The sequence below is a fragment of the Zerene cesonia genome, chromosome 13 (genome assembly GCF_012273895.1).
Source record: "Zerene cesonia ecotype Mississippi chromosome 13, Zerene_cesonia_1.1, whole genome shotgun sequence".
Taxonomy (NCBI): Eukaryota; Metazoa; Arthropoda; class Insecta; order Lepidoptera; family Pieridae; genus Zerene; species Zerene cesonia.
This window is the reverse complement of record NC_052114.1, coordinates 5,785,354-5,808,793: the sequence shown is the minus strand read 5'-3', so window position 1 is coordinate 5,808,793 and position 23,440 is coordinate 5,785,354. Positions and strand designations below refer to the sequence as shown.

The following is a 23,440-nucleotide window of genomic DNA, read 5'->3' as shown; positions in this document are numbered from 1 at the left end:
AAAAAAAAAAAAAAAAAAAATATATGTAATGTTAAAATGTATATGTTATAAATGGATTCTCGATCAAGCCAATTCACACAACCTTTCATTGATATTACATTTCTAGTAGGAAACAGGAACTCGCAGTAGCGTCATAATATCACCAACATAAATAAAACAACAAGGTATTTTAATATTTATATTTACTGAATACAATCAGTTATATTTCTATAATCTGGCAAAACGACTTTCAATAGTATTAGATACGGATCAATAATGACTAGTGAGAGCACAAATATTAATAAGGTCGGCAATAATCTTACAAATTAAAAATGAAGGTTTGCCCACTGACCTTTTGCTTTAAGCTTATTTAATTACATATTGTTGAGACAACATGATTGCCAGACTACAGATAGGTACATACGAAATGTTGGAACGTAAAGTGCTTGAATCCTTTATGACGATACATCAAGAGTTCTGAGAATTACAGTTCTAATACTTCCTCGAAGATAATAATTAGACATAGTTGAATATTTAATTGAATTTGCATTTAGAGAAATCCATCTCTGGGTGTTGCTCCATGAACCTAAAACAATAAAAATTATTTTACGTATGTGATATTATTTCATCATTCACGTACGCGGAAAATGTATCAAGGAGATTAATTATCTGAAATATGAAAGTATTAAATCCGCCAAATAACTATTCTTACGTGTATAAGTAATCATTGAACTCGATGCAGCCTTTTACTTTCCGATCTCTCAAACGTTCAGTAAGAACAGTTATAAAGCATTCATAAATCAAAATGTATTTTCTTGCCTATTCAAGTTTTTTTTTATAATTTCCATGCCATACATACGTTAATAATTCTAATAACATTGAAAAATAAATCTTTTTTTCTATATAAAAAAAAAAACATAGATAACCTCGAGTTTGTATGTTTACAATATAGCTTTCAATGTTGCACGAGTATGTAAAGCAAGATTTTTTTAAGTTAAGTAATCGCAATTTTCGACCTTACATTATCTCTAAAAAAATGCTATAATATTTATCTACTGAACATACTAATGTCATAAATGGAAAAAAATATGTGAGGATGGATTGGATTTGATGGGTAAACGTATGGTTGTCTTTCACGCGAAAACCACTGAACGGATTCTGATGGTACATGGCAGTAATGTATCTTATGTACTAGAATAAAACATAGACTATAGAAATAATTGCTTTTTCCGAGGGCAAAAACGCACTGGACCGCGCTACACAGCTAGAATTTTACAAATAAGACGTCAAAATATTAACTCACTTCTTAAGCACGTCTTGTTTCTTTTGCTCGTCACTTGTTGGCAGGCCCATCTCCTTTTGTCTCTGGTCGTACATCATCTTCTCGACGAGGCCTCTCGTTTCCCCGTCCAAGTCCGACAACTTCGATGGTTCTGGAAATAAACACGCATTGTTAAGTATTAATTATAAATGAGAAGTGACGTTATCTGTTACGTTTTTGAGTGTATGTGGTGTGCTTTACACAGTTTATAGTATAACAGGCACCGAAGTTTCTCCTATGCTTTTAAAATGTGTTTATGGTAAGCCATCATGGATTCATGGATGTTTATACAGTGTAGTGGATAACTAAAACCCGAGATATATTTACAATTCGTCAAAAATATATGTAACTTGGTAATCGAAACAACATTGAGAGCCATAGTCGACTTGGGAACCTTCGCACTATCTACCGATCGTTTTTCAAGTCTACAATACATTTTACACTATGTTATGGATGCGAAAGTAATATTGTAACGATAATTAGTATAGGTATTGCTCGTTATAGATTCAGAGTAAAGCAGTAATGCGTAAAACAGTTTTTTTAATCTTCACACTATTCATATCTGGGGTTTCGAATTACACACGAAGCTTCGAATATTGCCCAATCATCGCGATGCGTCATTACATTTTAGAGCTGTATCAGCCTTAAAAAATTATTAATTTTCAGATCTGAGTCAGCGGAAAAATCAGAAACAAGTTTCGTTCAAATAATATTATAGTTTGAGTTGTATTTCTAATATATAACATGCCTGGATTTATTTTTCTTGTAGATATTTCAGGATCCGTCGTCACCAGACGGCCCCACCAATTCATTTTGTTAACCTGCAAAAACATATTTAAATTACTATACGTCCACAATATTCAAGTTACCGCACACATTAGTTTAAATACATCGCTTGTAAACATTAATTATTTTATATTAAACATTGTAAGCATTTAAAACGACACAAATATAAAAAAAACGTTTATACCCCCGCACCTTTTCTAAGTTGACGAGTAAATTCCTGCCATCCTGTAGCACCCATGTCGATTCCTCAACCTTCACATCCGCGTCGAGTTCTCCATCAATGATCAGAGGCTGGCCTTTGATGCCGACCTTCAAGTGTCGCTTGTTTATAACCACAGTCAAATCGCGAGGGCGCAAAACTTGCCGAAGTGGTACCCGCAACTGCAACAAAACTCCCCAATATTAAATGTGTTCTTCTTGTGAACTTGTGACAAATATCAATAATGTGGGTTTATTCCGGTTGCATCGAGGCAATGCATAAATCATTCCGCAGAAGAACTGGCGGGACCGGTAGAGATCAGACGCAGATGGATAATATTGATGTATATTTATTTGCACTGCGCGTTACTGTATGATTTTTATAGGTTATTTTATTTGTGATATTTATTTATTATTATATAATATATTGGACACTAAATATATGTATATTGTATATTTTTAAGTTGGCATGACTATGATGATTGTTTTATAATTTAAATTAATGTAACAACACAATATAACGTTTTATAACTTCAAGCACAATTTATATGCCTATAAAAAGAGGCAAGGAAATCGATTTTATTCATTCCGCATAAAGCTTTAATGGAGTTGAGGAAAAAGCATAAATGAGAATTTGTTTCACATTTAAGTAGCTTAATATAAGTTATTTGCAATTTTAGCTAAAGAAGTTCTTAGAAGAAGTCTATGTAAGATTGACAATGGTGCAACAATAAAATTTACGATGATGGAAAATCAATGGTTAATATAGCAACGTGAACGACATCAGAATAAATAATGTGGAACTAAGGAAAACTGGTCAGGTCAAATGTGTCGTCGTCATATAGATTTGCAATGATAAAAGTTTCATTTACTGCAGAAACCATACATACATTGGATAAAAAATTTGTAATTATAAAACGAGTTGAAGAGTATGATAAGTGTTAATTAATTAATTTTTAGTTCATATATTTGCATACAATTGATCAATTAGGCAGAATGCCTTATGCAACAGGATACAACAAAAATGTCTGCACTTATTTACGTAGACGGATATGATCATTCATGTTATAAATATTAAATACTGGAAAATCAAGACGTATTTAACATTGTAATTTAACAAAATTACATTTTTAAAAGGTCATAAGTTTATGAATGTTTAAGTGAAATGGTTTTATAATAATGTGATATAATAAGTGTTGCCCAGTCCTTATACAACTGGCGATCTCGTTTATTTGATGACGCAAATAATTCCTGTTACTTTATCGGTTTGATTTTAATAAAACGTTGGTGATCGATATCATGTTTAGGGGATTAATGATATCCTACTTCCTACTAATATTATAAATGCGTAAGTTTGTAAGGATGCGTGTGCGTTTGTTGCTCTTTCACACAAAAACTACTGAACCGATTGCAATGAAATTTGGGACGTAGATAGCTGGACAACTGGAATAACATATAGGCAACTTTGTATCCCGATATTCCAAGGGGACACGGACTTACGCGGGTGAAACCGCGGGGCGCAGCTAGTAAGAACATATTTCAGAACAATACAATCAACATTCATTATGGATACGTACCTTAAAAAATTCAAATACTAAGTAATAAGGCATTTCATTATGGTTATAGAGATCAATGTGATGTAAGTATAAATACTGAAGGTCACTTCCGTGAAAATTAGAAATACATTATCAGATGTAGTACGTTAATGTAACGTACGTCAACTGAGAATAAAAAGCCTACTTGAGAGACGAATACGCTCATTTGCAAAGGTTTTTGCTTCGCTCGTACACATAAGGATCTTCAATCTCGCTTGCCATATCTATTATCATCTCATTAGTTGTTACATTTACCCGCTATTTATCTGACCGCGAGAACAAGGTGCACTTGATTGAGGAGCGTCATACTGACACGCGGAGAATACGGAATCTTTCGGAATAATAATATGATAGCCACCAAAGAAGTTAGCCGACCACTATGGCGGGGTGACCTCGCATTCCACACAAGGACGATGAACATGAACATATCGACATTTGCGTCTGATAAAACTGCACAACTACAACTGTATAGTCATTCGTTGGTGATTAAATTATCTACGCTATTTTAAGTGGAATCATTAAATAAATAAACGGTTATAAAAAAAATAAACGGTTTACAATTTAATCATTATATGTTAATAACGATATAATGAATTCTAGTACAGGTGTGCGTAATAATATAATGAATTGGGTAGAAGTGACTATCTATGGATTATGTGATCTGCAAACAGACGAAATAAGACTCACTTGATCAGATTCAAAATTTAAAGTCAATTAGATGACGTCATCGCGCAATTAGTAAAAAGAGGTGATCAAACAAGAAAAAAAAACAAAGAGAATACCGATTGCGAGATGTTAATTGTATCAATTCTGGGCAAACTAAGAAAGATTGAAGATTCCGAATAACATGATAGGAAGAACAATCACGAAGCAATTATATACAAGCGTGTGACTGAGAAATAAAACAAGCCTTCAAACTGCAGTCTCATAAAGAATTACTTTTTGAGAAACCTTGCAATTACCACGCTCAATACCATGGTGTTAAACATTCGCATGTTTTACACGAAAACTGATTTAGAAATAAAATACTTTAAAAATATGTTCACGGGAGAGAAAATATTTAACTTCTAAATATTACGCAATACTATTATTAGTCATATATAGATTCTATAAAAGTTTAATTGCATGGTATTAGTGTATTAGGGGCCATCCATAAATTACGTCACACGTTGATGGGGGGGGAGGGTATCATCTTAATGTGACATTATGTGACAAGGGGCAGGGGGGGATCAAAAGCCTTGTGACGTCACATAATAAAATACTAGAACACGATATTTATATGCGAACAAAAAAATTTTAACAGACAATTATATTTATTAATATTACATCTATATTTATTAATAATTTCGCACTCTCGCTATAAGATTATCTCTTCCGTAACAATATTTGATTCCTAGAGCCATAATAACATATAATGCAAGTGAGACACTTAAATAAAAAATGAAAATAACTGTTTTCTTTTGATTATTTTTAGATACATGCATAAGTTTGAAAAATGTGTGACGTCACATTAGGGGGGACGGGGTTCTAAAAATGTGACAATCTGTGACAAGGAGGGGGGGAGGGGTAGAAAAGTTCTAAAATTCGCGTGACGTAATTTATGGATGGCCCCTTACTAATCACAAGACCTTTGCCTGATGTCCTTCTTGTAACATATAAAAAAATAGTTTCTCTTCAAAATAGCTTTTCCTAAATCTTATGCAATGTGAATTATGCAGCTCAAAACTACCATGATATATTGAGCTTCAATCTCTGTGCGTTATATATATACCGCCCACGTAGTCCAAGGAAAAGATAGGCTCCCAGGGTTTTCCCCTAGTTTCCGTTTCATGGGTACTTATAGGATAAAACTATCCTACATCCTTTCTCGGTTCTTAATCTATCTCTATACGAAATTTCATCCAAATCTGTCCGACAGTTTCTAAGCTTCCAAATGAACGAACAAATTCTTCAGCTTTAAAAGACTGTACACAAGATTTGAAAAATTGGCGTGTTACCAACGTGTTTTTGATACGTAAATTAGCGGTCAGGCTTCCTATCAATTACATTGTCAAATCGTATACAGACAAAATTATAGTAGCTATTCCAATTCCATTCCAAAGGCACAAGCGTTACTTCACAAGGTTACTTTTTAAGCAAACCCAAATGATTTTTTATAGACCTGGCAAATCTACCAGTGATATCTTCTGAACGTGACTAATTTAGAATAACTATTAACACGCCAGTACTCATTTGCAGTTAAGGGCTTATACAATAATATTTCGTTTTAACTTTATATACCACTGCGGTGATAACTTCATTAAAATTTTTTACGTCAGTCAACATGATGAGTGGAACTTGAATTTATCTATACTATGATAATTAAAGCCTTTGTTTGTTAGTCTTAAAATATTCATGCTTTATTAATTTAATTATCTATCATTCAATATAACTGAATATATCCAACCGTATTGTTGTACACAAGGATAGTTAAAATTAATGATATTATATTATCATTGAACTTGGATGGGTCACGTATGCGTTCATCCTTTTTATTGATGTAACATCTTGTGAATCGTAATTTCTATCACTTTCCGAGTCCCGCATGATTCAATGTAAGAATGGCATGGCCTCGCTCAGTCTTGCACAACCACTGGAGTACCACAGGGTACGACATTGTGGCCCGTCGTATAGTATACGTGACTGAGCTTCTGTTTTTCACAAATCACATTTATATTTCCTTTTAGCTCATTTTGAATACTAACGTTGTTTGACTCGCTTGACCGTTGCAATTCTTACGAGAGAACTTGAGCAAATATTACATCAAGCAAGACAATTTTTTCGACATTCGAAATTTGAAATATTTGACGATCTGGAGACAATGTTGAATGCGTTATGTTGATATACATTCTAAAATAGAATCAATATAAACAAAAGGAAACTATTCCGAATTTATTAGAATGTACTTTTATGGATATCCAAGTTTTTTTTTACTTTAAATGTTAAATTACAAAAAAAGCAATTTATGACTGTGGCAAAATTAACAATTTTATTAAATTTAATGAAGCTCGCTGAAATGTTAAAAAATTGGACTACAACCGGTAACATGCAACTTTATATATAAAACCTTGCGTCTTGTTGCAACACTCTCAGTTCGACTCTAGTCGCTTTGCCGCTTGGAACGGGCGCGTCAAACGTCGCCGGCCACACGGAGAGGGCGAGAGAGGCTAAAACTCGCTGAAGAAGCGAAGGCGAATCCGACAGATATGTGGACCGTGTGAATGCAGTGTTCAGTGACGTAATATTTGTGTGACAATCTTATCAGGACACGCGTGGAGGTGACTGTACAAACAATGGATATGAAAAGTGCGGTAAGTTGCGTAGGTTATTATTGCTAACAATCCATCACCAAACTAGCCAGAACGATTGAACGAATGTGATAGAAATGGTGACAAATTACAGTAGATAGCATACTATGTTAGAAAATAAGAACACGGAAGAAAGTCTTTGAGTAAATAACAGTAGATACCTTAACCTTCCATATTAAATCTAAGTTGTTTGGATCGATTTTATATGAGTCAAATGATGATTTAATTATTAAATTCTACTTCATACCTACGCAAACGAAAAAATTTTTATGTAGATATGTGACAACAATATTATGTCGAGACTTACATAATTCGTGACTGGTTTACTTCTGTATAAATATCCTGATTCACATTAAACACTAAAATAAAAATAAGATTTAAGTGCTTCTTAGTAATTATTATATTTAAATCCAGTCACTTGCGAAAATATAAAATAATGCAGTCGAAATATTAACGTACTTTAAAATATTGCTATACAAATAATGAATATATAATATTAATGGCTAGTACTACTTCCATTTGGGACGATGGAGGCAGAGGTCAAGCGTCTCAATGTCCAAAAAACATTAATCTGACGCATACTCTGGCTAGGACGTCGAAGTCAAATTAACCACGAAATTAATTTAACGATGTTTCGCTCAATATTACATATTGCATATACAAGTCATAAAAAAATATATTGCCAAATTGATACTTTTGAATGCTCCTTTCCTACATAATACAATTCATTTTTGTTTCTGTACATACAAAGCAATTCCCAAAATCCACATACATGCATACTATGTTAGCCTCGCGGGGCTTTAAAGGAAAAAAAAAATGAAAACTCATCTTAACGTTGAAACTGCATTGTCTACAGGGCGTCAAAAATTTTATTTCACAATAGTATAAATTTACAATAAACCTCTGCGTAATTATTACAATTTAAATTGTCAAAAGTAATCTAAGTGTCGGAAAAATTTTAATTGGCGTAGATTACTTAAATTGTTATGGGAAATGGAATTAATATAGAAAAAGATGATTGGATACGGTAATACCGGCGCTATAAAATATTAATGGGAAGTTCATAGAAAATAAAGTCGAGTCACAATACATGATGTTTTCAAATTTTGAAGCACCTAACAACAGACACCCAATAAAGAATTTTAATTATCACGAATACCGGAATGAGCAAGAAGTGAAGAATTTTGGCGTCGTTGCTGTTTATTAGATCCGTTTGTTGTTTGTTCACGACTTATATTCAAATGCCTTTTTTGGCATAGCGGAATAGCAAGTATACGGTATGACATATGGCGCTACATGTGATTCAATATTATTATTATACTACATATATCTATGCATTTGTCTCAACAGAATGGTCAATCGCCATTTTACTAAAAGATTATTTATCGAATAAAATCAACAGTAGTTTGCTTGGCCTCTTGTCAATATTGTTTAAGGGTATATCAATATAATATTGCAGCTGTTTCTAATCAGACGTTCATCAGAATTTACTAGTTAAGTTAACTGAATAGCGTTAGTGTCTACTGCGAATATATCAATTGACGTCATACCTACACAATTACAAATAGATGCAATCTTTAAATTATTATACATTATACTGAACATACAATAATTGAACTGTATCGATTCAAGTATAAATTAATTTCTGTTTCTGTAGTGTATAATAGTACAATCGCGATATAGCCGTGTTCGAGTCACACTACCTATTGCAAAATATTTGGAACGGCTGTAAACCAAACTGTAGTTAGTTATTAGGGTCGGAATAATTGGTGCTGGGACTCAAATTGCGAACAACCAGTGGCCTTCACATTTCGCTATACCCGGATTTAGCGAACATCCAGCCTGAACGAGAGGTGGGCAGTACATTGCACTCTTTGTAACTCCTCGCTAAGATATTGATATCTTTCCTTAATTATTATTTATTAAGAACGCGATTTTCATTTGTCCGTTATTTTTTCAGAATTATTATATTCCATGGTTTATGAAAAACATGACAAGTAAAAATATTACTTGCAATGTATATATTTTTTTATTATTAAGAAACATAAATGAAACCTCAGCTTTTAATAGATCTATCAATCGATACCTACCTCGCAAGTTGAGGTAGGTCGCAGTTAATTGTTTTATCCCTACTTAGATGTTTTTTTAAGCTCGATAACCGAGTTTCAGGGCTGATTTTTTCGAAGACAACCTTGTACCACCGTGTCCGTAATCAAATATTTTTTTATGTTAAATTAACAAATTTTGCAAAATAAACTTGGTCGCATATTCAATCTATTACCGTGTCAGCCGTAGCTTAGCCTTGATTTATAATTTTTTGATGCGGCGGAAACAGAAAAACCTCATTTATGAAAATTTTAACTCTCAAACTATTACTTTTTATGAAATAGTAACCAGGGTAGAACCATGCGCGAACTGTAGCTAGTTAGAAACAAAATACTTTTCATCCATTTAACAGCTCAATGAAGTCTAAAATCGACTATGAGTAAACGATTGATGCTTTAATTTTGACAATTTAACTCTGATATTTTTTAGAGACTGTGACTTGTTGCGTTACTATCAAGGACTTATAGAACGAATATTCGTAAGAAATGTGAGAATTAGAACCACATTAGTGCCTTTTAGTTATAAGTAACAGTCTATTGATAATTTCTTAAGACATAATAACGTAGAACCAAAAGTTTGTTTGTGCTATTATTAAAGGAGCTAAAGTGGTGAAATTATATTATTTTAAAGTAATAGATAGTAGTAGATGAATAAAACGTACGCAAAATGTAAATAGACAAATAGTAGTACATGAAAGTAGTAGAGAAAAAACATATGTTCAGATAATTCTTTAAGAATACAACGATATTATTTAACGACCAATTGACCCATAATTCTTTGTTATTTTAACATATTAATATTGTATTAAATTCCTAAGGTCAATTAAGATCACATAAATCGTCAGGGTTCGTTTCAAATCGTCGCTATAAATCAGTGTCATTGACATAGAATTACATAAAACCGCATTAGTTCACGGTCAAAATAAAATTAGACTTGTTTACAATTTATCGATACATAAATTATAGGTAGGTAGTTACTTACACAAAATAATTTAATATTTAAACTTAACAATGCTATGAGGTATGCATTAATAGAAAAGCCTTTTTAAAATACTTCCGGATATAAACTAATGCATTTTTTTTAAACCCAAAGGAAACCTTATCTGTAAAATAAAACAGTTGACATTTATGAAACATGTTTCGTTATGGTTGTTAAGGTTGTATAATTAATGAGTACGTCGCCCAAAATAATTGCCCTACACCGATCCGGCTAAAAGGATTTACCCAGAGCGATATCCGTTTGTATTGTGATGTAATTAGGTATAACCCGGTCACAATATCACAAAAACCTTATGAAGCAATGATGTGTTAAGCAATCACGATGTGTGAAAAAAGAGTTTAATGAAATTTGTATAGGATTGTATTATGACAGATCAACACTAACTGCAAACACTTAGCAGATTTATTATTAAGCAAGCCAAAAAATTATATCCAACAATGGTCCGAATCGTTCGTTGCAACGACAGTTTAAGGTCACTACTTTACTTGCAAATATACATTTACATTCATCATTCACCGCAAACAACATAAAATAATGACAACATCAGTATGTTTGGTATTTGGAACAAAATCTCAAAATGATGTCAAAAATTGATGTCAGTTAAAAAATGGCGAAAGGCAAACAGGTTTTGAAAAGGGCATTATAATTTATTATATTTTATGAGAATATACATTTTTTTTAAATTATAGAGATATTTATACATCAATTTTTTCCTTAAGACAAATTTCATATTTACTAGACCATACTAATATCATAAAAGTGTTTTCATTTTTTTTCTTGCACATTGCAACACAGCTAAATTATGCTACGATATTTGTATCCAGGCATAGGCCGCTTTGTATTAACATATAATTCCCAAAGGAATTTCCATTGACTACACGGGCGAAGCTTAGGGCGGAAAGTTAGATAGATAACATATTTAATAAAACATAACAAATTTATTTATAGCAAATAAGACTAAAAAATTTTATGTTTGAAATGAATTCTTCAGCTTGAATTAGAAAAATAAATAACGAGGATTATACACAACGATAGTGACCTTAATCTTAATTGACAACATGTTGCTTTGGACGAGTTGATATTTATATACCAGTTAGCATGATAGCCAGGAAACGACATACTATTTGAAAAAGATTTCAATCCTTCAAGGTAAACTGTTTTTGTACAATTCGATTCTGTACAATTTGAAACAACACACATTTATCAACGTTTAAGCTTCGAAAAAAAATGAAGTAAAATATTCCCAATTTAAACAAACAGCTCCGAAGATGGAATATTTATGAATAAAACATATTTTATTTTTACATGTAGTCAGAAATAAAGCTTGCACTACACCTTATTTTACTATTTATTTTATGAAGTGATGTAATACCGGTAAAATGTGGACCGAAAACAAAGTCAACAAAAATATTTTTATACCCAAAAAATTGTTTTTTTTTTTTTTATGTATAAACTCCAAATTATGATTAATTGAATATTTTAGCGTAATAAGAGCACTCAGTACTTGTCGTAACATAACAGTAGATTCTAGACGTCAACGAGTGATGTCATTTTATCATGAATAGAAGAATCCGGATAAGTAACCTATTCCATGGCCACTTTTTCTAATAGAACATCCTACTCAATAACGTACGTGATACTAGGCGTTAATTGATTGTGACGTATTAAAACAAAAAACAAAACAAATTTTAATCTTCATAAAAATGATGTAAGAAAACATCCGTTTAAATAACATTTATTCATTGTTTGTAGCAGTTAACATGTTTCATTTCCATATCTCTGTTCAAGATCATCTAAAGCAGACCTCGAGTAGAAGGCGAAAACGGTCGACGGAATATATACGTAAAATCCATGCGTATACATATAAACAAATGACTCTATTAAAATTCACCAAAAACTGTATATTAAAGCGGAATTTATTAAATCTTCTTCATTGTCAGTCGGTAGTCGGGCAGCTTCCAAAGCAATTTGCATTGACACGATTCCTATAAGTTTGTACATAAATACATCAATTCAGTTCAAGGACGACCATAAGCATCATAGTACAGTTTGCGACCAGCATGAACAATGTGTTATGACGCTATGTCCTCATGCAACAGCATGTAAAATATTAATCGTTCAATTAGGTACGCTTTATCATCTCCGTTCCTTGTGCATATTCTTCAGAATCATATTTTTATCATTCATATCAATTCCCGTTCAGATACACATTCATTTATTTAACAAGTGAAAAATTTAACAACGATAGAAAGTTTGTACTTTCTTTCTTAGAATGAAATTAAAATATGCATCGCTACATGAACGAATGAATAAAGTATGAAAATAAAAGTGTGTATTAAAATTATGAACCCGTTATCCATTGTGACATTTGCATTACCGAAAGTGTTCCAAGAACATGCAATAGCACGCTTTCTCCTCTTAAGGAGAACAGTCAAAACGCTTGTTAACTGATTATTATCATGTTAAATATATATTAGTTATACATTGTCTTTAGAGTCCTCAAATAATATGTGTCTTCTACTTTGTCGGCTGTGTCACTGTGAACTGTATAGTTCCAGACGTAGCATTTAAAGCTTGTAATAGGTTCAAGTTAAATTTAGCAATAAACATTACTTCCATTTCTGAAAATCTATGAACCTCTTAAATTTAACACATGGGCATTAATAATAATTCATCTAAAAAGTCGGACGTAATTGAATATTTATTTACACAGCATAGAACAGTTTTATATTTATCACAGTTAAAACCCGTTTTTAAACGTTTTTTTTTAGGGCTAACACGTAAAAGTTCCACAAACTCAATATAAAAGTTGCCTATTAATCGTTTAATTGAGCACCTTATTTTGCTTGTTACCATTGCCATTGCGAGTACCTGTTAGAGAAGCAACATAACTAATTACGTAATTTTTATATACGGTCGCATTGCATAAATGTTTGTGGGACGGAAAGCAATCGTCATAATGATTTGCGATGAGATGTAAGAGTAATGTATGTGTTCCGTGATTACAATAACCGTTATTGACACGAGGCGTTGATGGATAGGTACATTCAATTAGATTCGTCAAGATTACCGCTGTTGTGTAATTTATAACCGGTGTCTCGTTGAACCAAATACATTACCAAACTATGCACCTGTCATTAAACTATAAACTTGAACGCAAGTGGTCATAAGAATTCCGTGTTGCCTGCATTATAACGGCGGTAGTTATTCATTATATTGTATCGTAGGTAGTTTAATAATTACTATTTAGAAGAAAAAGCTGAACCCCATTCAAAATGTCAGATCAAGATCAATTATTAGACGGGACCACATGGAAAGCACCAACATACAATTTAAAAAAAGAATCATCAAAATCAGTTCACCCAATCGAAAGTTCTGAGGTAATAAACACACACAAATATGACAGTCGAATTGAAAACCTCTTTAACACTTGTAAAAGTTTATATGAATATTTTTTTTCTGAGTTTCGAATTACATTATAGTATGATACACTTATAATACCTAGGTAATTGTGAATGCAGTTAGTTATGATCACGGTCATAAATTAGTTTGTGCAAACACACGATATTTATATTTATCACGTGTGAGATATACTCGAGATTATGAAGATTTACCACAATAATTACAACAGCACATGGGATCTTCGACGTGTCTGAGCCACGTGTCAATCAATAGCAATTAAATCCAAAATAATGTAGACTCACATCCGCCATGAATCACGTGTACTCCTGTGTGATTTGATCGTTATTACAAAAAACCGGTACAAATTGAAAATTTTTAAAAGAACGTCCGATTTAAAATTGACACAACAAAAAAGTTGGATATACTTAGGCTATACATATGAAACTGGTTTTCAGACAGTTTCCAACAGATTTTCGATTCTCTTTTGTTTAAAACCAAATAATAGTTAGGAATTTATAAGGAAAGTCGAACAAAGTGCGGTTTATGATTTTCTAAAGCTGTTCTAAAATGTTCTATAGTTCAAAATAATGTATCTTACATGTATTGAGATGCTTCTTAATACGCATTTATTATGCACTGATGATTGCGTAATTATATCTACATAGACAAGAATTGAGTTTGTTTGTTTATAGAGGAATGGTTAAATTCAAACATAATATATTGAATTCGACTATTAAAATGGACAGATGGACAAACGGACATTTATACAATACGGATCAAAACCCTTACAAAATACGCAGGAATGACGTAGGAATTGAATTGACTCAATAGGTAATCAAGCAGCGAAAGTAATAGTCAGCCATACCATTAGCAAAGGCTTAGTACACGGAGTACCACAACGCCAGAATGGAACCGGTTATTTGCAAATAGCGAAACATTTTGCAACCTCGCTCACTACGTCTTTTGTAAAAAAATGCAGAATAAACCCATGGATACCTACACCTATTTCTCTTTCCAGTTGGCAAACAATATGTTCTCTTATGACAGAGTCTACAATCTTTGACAATCAACTAGTTATTGTAATGACCATGTAATCGCCATAAACGTAGACGCGCTACCTAAAATGACTATCCATCATCTTATCGTTGGCATAACAAAGGGATGTCGACGAGTCCGTGAGACCGAAGCAAAATTCAAATTTATTGCAACAGAGGTCAACAAAACAAGACGGCAAATAAAGAGAACGCGAACCTTGAATATTGTATCTGACAAAATCAATCGGACTCTAAATAAAACTTGACCTAAAAATTAAATAGATGAAACTTCACTAGGCATTGTTACACAAAACACTAAGAATACTTAGACTTTTTATTGTGGATATTTACAAACCCGGAATTAAATTCTATTGCATAAATCAAAAATCTGCATTATTTTTTTTAGTTCAAGTTCTCAAATATTTTTCAATTCTAGATAACCACGACCAACTGGCACATCCCGCGGCCGTCGTTATCCAGTAGTAGTACAGGCAGCATCAATGACCCGCGATCTCAAAGAGGCTCTGCCTCTAGCCAAGGCTCTTCTAGCAATCACAGCACACACGTAAGTTAAAAACATAAAATATTGGGATTCATTTATCATTTTGTATAATATTATCATCTACTTTACATGTATGTTATTACAATATTCACCGATCACGTTATACATATGTGTTCCACCTCCACATTGAAAACAATCCGGACGCAAAACAAATGAACGCGGATATGGCAATATTATGCAATAGAACTAAAACCCATACTGCTTTAGATATAACAACATGATTCGATATAAAACTGAGCAATATTTTACAGAGCGTGTCTTCTGGATCGTTGCTGTTGAGTGCAGCGAATTTAGCACGGATGGATGGAAGGGATTTATCCCATAGCAGTTACATAAATCAAAACAAAGAAGCTAATTTGATTTTTGAATGTAGAAAGTCGCCGTTGACAAGTGCTGTAATCACCATTCCTGAAGAGACTCGAGATGTGTCGGATGCCTATTGGTCTGATGTCAAGCGAGGATCAATCCCCGAACAAGACACGACATCCCGAGCGAGCTCCACCCACTTCACGGTTGTGAATGGATTTACAAAACATCGAACAAATAAGGAGCCAAAAACTTGTTGTTGCGATCACTCACATCAGATTACCGTGCTTGTCATATTCATGACTATCCTGCTCTCCGTGTGTATATTAGCTGCAGTATGTTTTGTGGAAAGTAAGTATTTTTTATGTATAGGTTCATAAAAATATATTCAAAAGTAGCTTCCCCGAAATGAACGTGACCTAATTCGTGCCAACGCATGTTCGACTAGAACTGGTGATTGATTGATCGCCTTTGTATTAAATTAAACTTGTCTACATCTACAGTTAAGTTAGTAATAAGTTTTAAGTTTTAAGTAATAATTAAAGAAGGCTTTCTGAAGACCAATCAGGATGATCTAATTTTCAATTAAATCAGCCGACCGAACGTAAATGCCTATACAATGTGCTGTACATGGTTTGACGCGATTATATATCAAATGTCTTGATCAAATAGGCTTGTCTACTGACCGATTTAAATCAATATATAGATGAAAAGGTGAAGGAAATCATTCTCGACGTATACTTCGTAACTAAGACAATAACGGCCTTGACTAAGAGACCACATGATAAGTAATTATTTCCTACATCAAAAGCATGGCAAGTATTTTTACGAAGCGACTAGACCCCGTGGGATAAAATCGAAGAAAACATCAATGGTACTGAGTTGTGAGAGTCGGAGATTAGGAATGGTCTAACATGTAATAACTAAACACTTTTTTATTTTCAGTGCGGATGCGCAGAGAGACCGGAATGTATAAATATTCTTAGAAATACGAAAATTGCGACGAAATGTTATAAAAAGCACGACAGCAAGAATTTTTGCAATTAGAAAAGCAATTAAGAAAGCATACGATTTTGTTTTTGCTATGTAGAATGTCATGGATAACTTTAGCAAATCCTTGGAGCGTTATAAATAGTTATTGTTTCATTAAAACTGCTGTAAGAAATGTTAAGTTATCATTTAAGTAACAATAAAATATTTTAGATTAATTTACTAGTGCAATAATGTTACAAATCTTTGTAACAAATTAATAGGAGAAATTATTTAGCCAATTATCTGTATTATAATATTTATGACTTAGTGCCCAAACTATTTCGTATTAGCAATTATTTAGATATAAGTAAATTATTTGAAAAGCAGGTAGCTGTGATTTCTGTAGCAAATTTTATAGTATTATGGATACTAAGATACCAGAAACTATAAAATTTTATATTTGTAAATATTAAGAACATTTAAAAATTTATTGTTAGCCTTAGTTGTAATGAAGCAATGATCGTGGACTTTCACTTTCCATTCCGTTAGTTTAATGCAGATCTTAAATGTCGTAACTTGGTAAATATTGAATTGTAATGAATAGACATTTATGTATTTCTAAACAAAAAATCCAACTCATTAACATTTCCTTATTGTTAGTTTACAGAACAAAAAAATCACTTCATTATAAACATTTCTAATTTATTAAGATATTTATTTGTTTGTGGGCAACATTTTTACATGTTTATATAAATTCAACTCATACATATATACAGAAATACTATAGGTAAATAATTGTAAATAATAGAAGATTATGTTATATTAAATATTGTACACCCAGTTTAATTTTGTATTAATATACCATAATAATGTAAACTGTGATAAATACACATTTAAAATCCGAGACCTTGTTAATTCTTTTTGATCCCAGAATCCTCTTCATAGTAAATCATAATGGCAGAAATTAATAAATAGTCCTATCCATATAATAACAGAATGCAAAGCAGGTCAAGTTCTGTACATAAAAGAGATCTAGAACTTTCTGAAGAGCTCTCTTAAACAAGTACAAAACGCAAATTTCTGCCTATATGTACATTTTCAATGTATTCCACCCAAAACTACTGAACAGATTCATATGAAGCTTGGTATAAGTTTAGGTGTTTGGGAGGGGGAGTAAGTCAAAATGTAAGTCATATTTTTGTAAATCCACATGTAGTTGATTCCTTCAGTCTTTTTGTAAGAAATATGACATTTCTTTTAAATGTCTTTGTAGGATAGAAATACAAGACAAAAGATTGTATTTTTTGCTCTCCTGTTGATAAATAGCAAGCAAGTTTTAACTAAAATTTATGATTTTCCAATAATGATATATATAGCTTAGTAGTTTTTTGGCTTATTTACTTAAATGTATTAAGCTTAGGAACTACACACTGGGGTTTGAATGAATTTGGTGCAGAGATAGTTTAAGACCTAAATCTTATCCTCCTAAAACGCATATTGCAATCCCGAAAATAAGCACTGACATTTAATACTCATTATCATCATAGCAAACAAAACTAAAAATTTACAAACTAAATATTTACAAACCTCAACTTCTTCAAGTGTCTGCGTCCACCTATAGTGTTCTAAGTCACAACCATTGCCAGCATTGGGTTTAAGCTTGCCCTTCTCTTTGGGGTCATCATCCTCGTCTTCTGCAGCTGTGGATGATTCTGCTACATCTGCTTTGTCTCCACTGCCATTTTCTGTTTCTGTAAAAAAATAAATGTAAGTTATAATTTTAAAGAGGTTTTAATTAGCCTCCTTACCAATTACAAGCCAATGTCCAGGCTCTATCCTGGATGTCCCCGGATATAAACAAAATAAATTCTAGCCTGTGTCAGATACAGGTAATGTGGCTTTCTATTAGTTTCAAAATTGATTCAGGTGATCTAGGGATAACTCACAAAGACACAAACTAACTTTTCATAATATTATACTATCACTACATAGTATAAAGCGAAGTTGCTATCTCTGTCCCTATGAATACTTCAATCTTTTAAACTATGCATCAGATTTTGATGGGGTATTTTTTAATAGATAGACTGATTCAAGAGGAAGGTTTATATGTATAATTACATCAATTTAACTACTCCGAAATAGCGCGTGCGCAGCCGCGGGCAAAGGCTAGTATACATTATAAATGTGAAATTGTATTCTTTAGTTTGCCTATCTTTCATGTCGCAATAGAACAATTTTACGGTACGATTTCGGTGCCTGGAGATAGATAGATAGGGAGAGGAATGGACAATATAAAGCTGAAGAGTCTGTTTCAATGCACTCATTTCAGGAACTATAGGCTCAATATCAAAAATTATTTCAAAGTTAGATCTGCGCGAATAAATGCAGTATAATAATACCGCATTTAATACTGGTTGGCATCTGATAAACTGTATTCAATGCGAACACGCAAATCGCAAGGCGAAGCACGACACAATAGCAAGTACATGTGTTCGTTATTCACTTAGCGTGTATCACAAAGGTGTAAATGCGGTATTAAACATAAAAACTGGAAAATTATAAGCCTCCAATAAAATATTATATTTTTTACTAATTTTTATGATGCTCAATAACTTACTTGATTTTTTATCTTTCTCAATGTCTTCTTGCATCAATTCTGCCTCTTTATCAGTTAGTTCAGTCACTGTAGCTGGCTCAAAGTCTTTAGCTAGACGTTCTTGCTCTTTCTTTTGTTGTATTTCTTTCAATCTCCTATCTGCTTCCTCTTTCTCTTTCCGAATTCTCTCTGCCTCATCTCTGGCTTTAGCAGAATGTTTATAAAAGATATCTTTTACTACCTAAAATTTAATTGAGTTTCAGTATATTAAACAGCTTTTAAATTACAGCTCCTTGTAATATAATTTATTACTGTAATTATTATTAAAAAGTTATGTATTATTATTAACTTTCCTTTGCATAAAATATACTAACTTATTACTGTAATAATAGTTTCTGTTAGTAAGGTTGGGTTTACATAGCACACTCATGTCTAGTTTAGTTATTATTGAACACTAGCAGCACCCCGCGGCTTCACCCGCGTAAGTCCGTATCCCGAAGGAATAACGGGATAAAAAAGTTGCCTATATGTTATTCCAGTTGTCCAGCTGTCTACGTACCAAATTTCATTGCAATCAGTTCAGTAGTCTTTGCGTGAAAGAGCAACAAACACCCACACATATCCTTACAAACTTTTGCATTTATAATATTAGTAGGAAGTAGGATAAGTCCCTAATATTAAGCTATCTGATAAATCTAAACTTTAATTCAGTCTAATTCAGTCTCCCCGTTACCATGCTCGCTGTAAAGTGTTCGAAACGTCGGGTTAGTAATATAATGAATAAATCGCATTTAAAATCCGTTAAAAAGTTTTTAATTTCTAATCTTTAATTGTTTATCTTATTAAAGGTTAGTTAAAAGAAAAGACAGTACTGGGGTTTCCCCGCATAGATCTTGTAGGATATCCAAGTTAAATCTACCGTGTCCTATCTAGGGTCTCAATTAGTATCTCAGCATTAATATTAAATGAAATAATTAACCCAAAACATTTTTCCAATAAAGTTTTGAATTCCAATCCCAGTCAAATTATAGACTTCTGCATGTATTTACATGTAGGCGGCTCCTACCATTTATGTATCCATATGCCGATAGCTACACTGCTATAAAAACAATTGAAGTATTTACACTTTACCAATGTGTATCAGTCATTACTTTTCTTACAAACCAAACAAAATTGTAATGATAGAAAGAATTTGGAGTTTATGAAAACTAATAGTTTTATTTCCCTTTTTTTCAAGTTTCTAGTGTCATGTGAAATGAAATTTCATTTCATGCAAAAAACAATTTTTTTTTTTTTTTACTATTTGTAATGGTTTATATTTCATAATATCCCACTAGTTTCATAACTTTTCCCAATTTAATTTTATACTAACCTTTTCCCATTCTCCTTCCTTTCCACCAACAAAGAAATCAGTTTTTCTAGCTAAAAATCCTACAATTGTATCCAATAACTGAAATTTGAAAGAAAATATAATTAAAGAATTATTGCTAAAATTTGAAATTAAATTTTATAAATGCTACAGATATATTTAAAGCTAACAGTTTGTAAGTCAATAATTGAATAGATAAATGTTAATTGTAAATACCTCTTTCACTCCTCCTTCGTGTTGTTGTGCCATCGCTAATAACATTGAATCAAATCTTTCAGGATCGTTAGCCATTGTTATCTTTGTACACAGCTTCGAGCTAAAATATTTCAATAGAAAAATTTACAGGCAGTCTCTTTTGTTTGTATCAATCAGAACCGGGTAACTAAAGGGATAACTATAGACATAAACAGTAACCATGCGGTTGCGGTATTGATAAAACCTTGAAGTATTGAATATTCTACGTAGAATACTCACTTCTATAAAACTTCTCACAACTCGCAGCAAAATTTATTTTATATCAATAATTTCTAAGTGATTTGAAATATTTTAAATTCCTCTGACTTCCCTTTTACAACTTTTTTCACTAGTGATGTACTCGTTTAGCGTTTTATGTACTGACATTTGACAATTTTTGAATAAATCGAAATTTCCCGAATCATCCAATATCAAATACGTTTATGGAGATTATAGATAAAAAAGATCGCAAAGATCGATAAATTAATAAAGTGAACTTATTGATATTTAGCATTTCTTAAATATTAATCGCACTACATATAATTAATACTAATGCATTAGTCGAATGTTTTATTATACGCAGGTAAATTGTTTGTTTACTATTATATATAAAGATATTTTGCACACATTTAACAAGTCGAATATGTAACAGATCTATATATTTAGCTATTCACCTAAAGATCATATAAATAATATCTGATATTTTAGTATATTTAATAATGCAAAATATATAATAAATTATAACATTTGAATATGATTACTTTTATTTCATTTTGAAAGGATATCTAAAGATATTTCCATTCAAGCATTCAATAATTTGTTTCATGAAAACATAGACAAACGTTGCTTTAATCCTTCAGAAACTCACAAATTTTGACATTCATGTATGGTTTTCATATTTAATCTATATTATTGTTTTCATAATGCAGAGAATTGATAAAATAAAATTTTTGAATGTGTGTATATTGTTATCAATATTTTCTTTTACTTGTATTATCCAATTCTATTGCCTAAAATATTCCTCTATTCCATAGAGTACTTTAAGCAAGTTCTGTCCTCCTTAAATTTGCGCATAGGGATTTAGGGCTGCAATTCTTAAAAAGTTTAATATTGTCTATAGTGCAAAAAGTGAAAGAAGACTGTGTCATTGGAGGTCATGCACTTTATTTTTAATGATATTTACTGTGTTGTCTTTTAATTATTGTTAGAAGTTTGATAAGGAATATATTAAATTAAAACGTCTTAATGACTGTGCCTATAGTGAAATATACAATTCTAACGGTATATCAACGATTAAGTTATTATTTGAATTGAAGATTCATTCAAAATTTAATCTAGTGACTTTAAATTATTTCAGGTTTTTAAAAACAAAACGTAGCTATGGCAGATCAATTCTGTTTACGTTGGAACAATTTTCAAACTAATATTGTAAGTGCATTAGATTCGCTAAAGTGCTCCGAGGATCTCGTCGATGTAACACTTACCTGTGAAGGCAGAAATATCAAGGCTCATAAAGTAATACTGTCAGCGTGCAGCCCGTACTTTAGGAATGTGTTCAAGGTGAATGACTTGGGAGACTATAACCTTCGCATCTATCTGTAATAATATTGCTACTGCATTGGCCTGGAAGGCTAAATACATAATGTGTTTTGAGACCAACTGTTTTATATTATATTGCTATTTTTAGGAGAACCCTTGTCAGCATCCTGTTATAATTTTAAAAGATGTCTCAGCTGATGATATTCTTAGCTTGTTGTCCTACATGTACCAAGGAGAAGTATTCATTGAGGAGAGTAAATTGTCATCATTTTTACACACTGCTGCATTATTACAAATAAAAGGCTTGACTGGTGTTACTCAACAGGTAAAATTATAAATATTATAAATCATTATTAGATTAAAAGATGAATATTTTATGTCAAAAAACTGACCATATTTACTTAGTCTTATGATGAATTTAAGTTATTATAATGAACATACCTGTAACAACTCTAAATACTAATTATAAATATTATTAGAATATATAACGCTTATGTTAACCAATATTTTAGAATGAAACATTTACAAGTATGAATGCTACAAATAAGCTTTATACGCAGTTGACTATCTATTCGAAATCACATGGAGGTGCTACTCACAAAGAGACAAGGATGCCTGCATTGAAAAAAAGGAGAAGTAGCACATCTGATAAACCAAATGATACTGCAGCTGTGGAAAATTACAAGAGGAGTAAAATTCTGGAATCATGTGAGATATATAACAGGAATAATGGTCATCAATTGAAATTGGACAACCCAATTTTTGGCACTAATAACATTGGTGAAAAGAAAACGGATACTGTTAATGATTATTCTGGAATCAGTAATGGAAAAAGTGCTACACAGGTATAGTCCTTTTTATAAATAAGTCATTCTGCTAAAAAAATATATCTATCTGTGTGAATGTAATGCAATGAATCAAGTCTAAACATTGTTATAGAACTTAAGTGGCAAAAAATCTATTGAGAAATTTGTATTCCTTTTTTAAAGGTCCATCCAATGACTTGTTTAATAATAATTTATATGTTTCTTGGATGTATTTTTTTATTAATAGGTTATGTATTCATGCAAAGCTACTGTTATAATATATGTATAG

At 32.0% G+C, this 23,440-nt stretch overlaps 3 protein-coding genes across 5 annotated transcripts in view; 2 read left to right on the top strand and 1 right to left on the bottom strand.

Moving 5' to 3' along the window:
• Nucleotides 1-164: 164 nt before the first annotated feature.
• On the bottom strand, nt 165-21,198 carry LOC119831118 (nuclear migration protein nudC). The gene is made up of 9 exons (XM_038354375.1): nt 21,047-21,198; nt 20,789-20,888; nt 20,576-20,653; nt 19,225-19,444; nt 18,195-18,358; nt 2,279-2,467; nt 2,049-2,121; nt 1,283-1,412; nt 165-565 (listed from the first exon to the last, which is right to left on the bottom strand). The coding sequence occupies exons 2-9, from the start codon at nt 20,861-20,863 to the stop codon at nt 514-516; spliced, it is 981 nt and encodes a 326-aa protein (XP_038210303.1). The 5' UTR covers nt 20,864-20,888; nt 21,047-21,198; the 3' UTR covers nt 165-513.
• Nucleotides 7,007-17,351, top strand: LOC119831119. Its single transcript, XM_038354376.1, has 4 exons — nt 7,007-7,229; nt 15,204-15,332; nt 15,581-15,986; nt 16,581-17,351. Exons 1-4 carry the CDS (start codon nt 7,212-7,214, stop codon nt 16,619-16,621), a joined length of 594 nt encoding a protein of 197 aa, XP_038210304.1. The 5' UTR covers nt 7,007-7,211; the 3' UTR covers nt 16,622-17,351.
• Nucleotides 21,199-21,923: 725 nt separating the features above from the next.
• Nucleotides 21,924-23,440, top strand: part of LOC119831399 (protein abrupt-like) — a 4,108-nt gene continuing 2,591 nt past the window's right edge. The window contains exons 1-4 of one of the 3 annotated variants that reach the window (XM_038354727.1): nt 21,924-22,087; nt 22,164-22,366; nt 22,494-22,670; nt 22,906-23,190. In XM_038354727.1, coding sequence (XP_038210655.1) covers nt 22,187-22,366; nt 22,494-22,670; nt 22,906-23,190 — 642 coding nt within the window. In that variant the 5' untranslated portion in view covers nt 21,924-22,087; nt 22,164-22,186. Of the gene's footprint in view, nt 22,088-22,144; nt 22,367-22,493; nt 22,671-22,857; nt 23,191-23,440 lie in introns of all 3 variants that reach the window. The other 2 variants (XM_038354725.1, XM_038354726.1) reach the window with 2 other exon arrangements.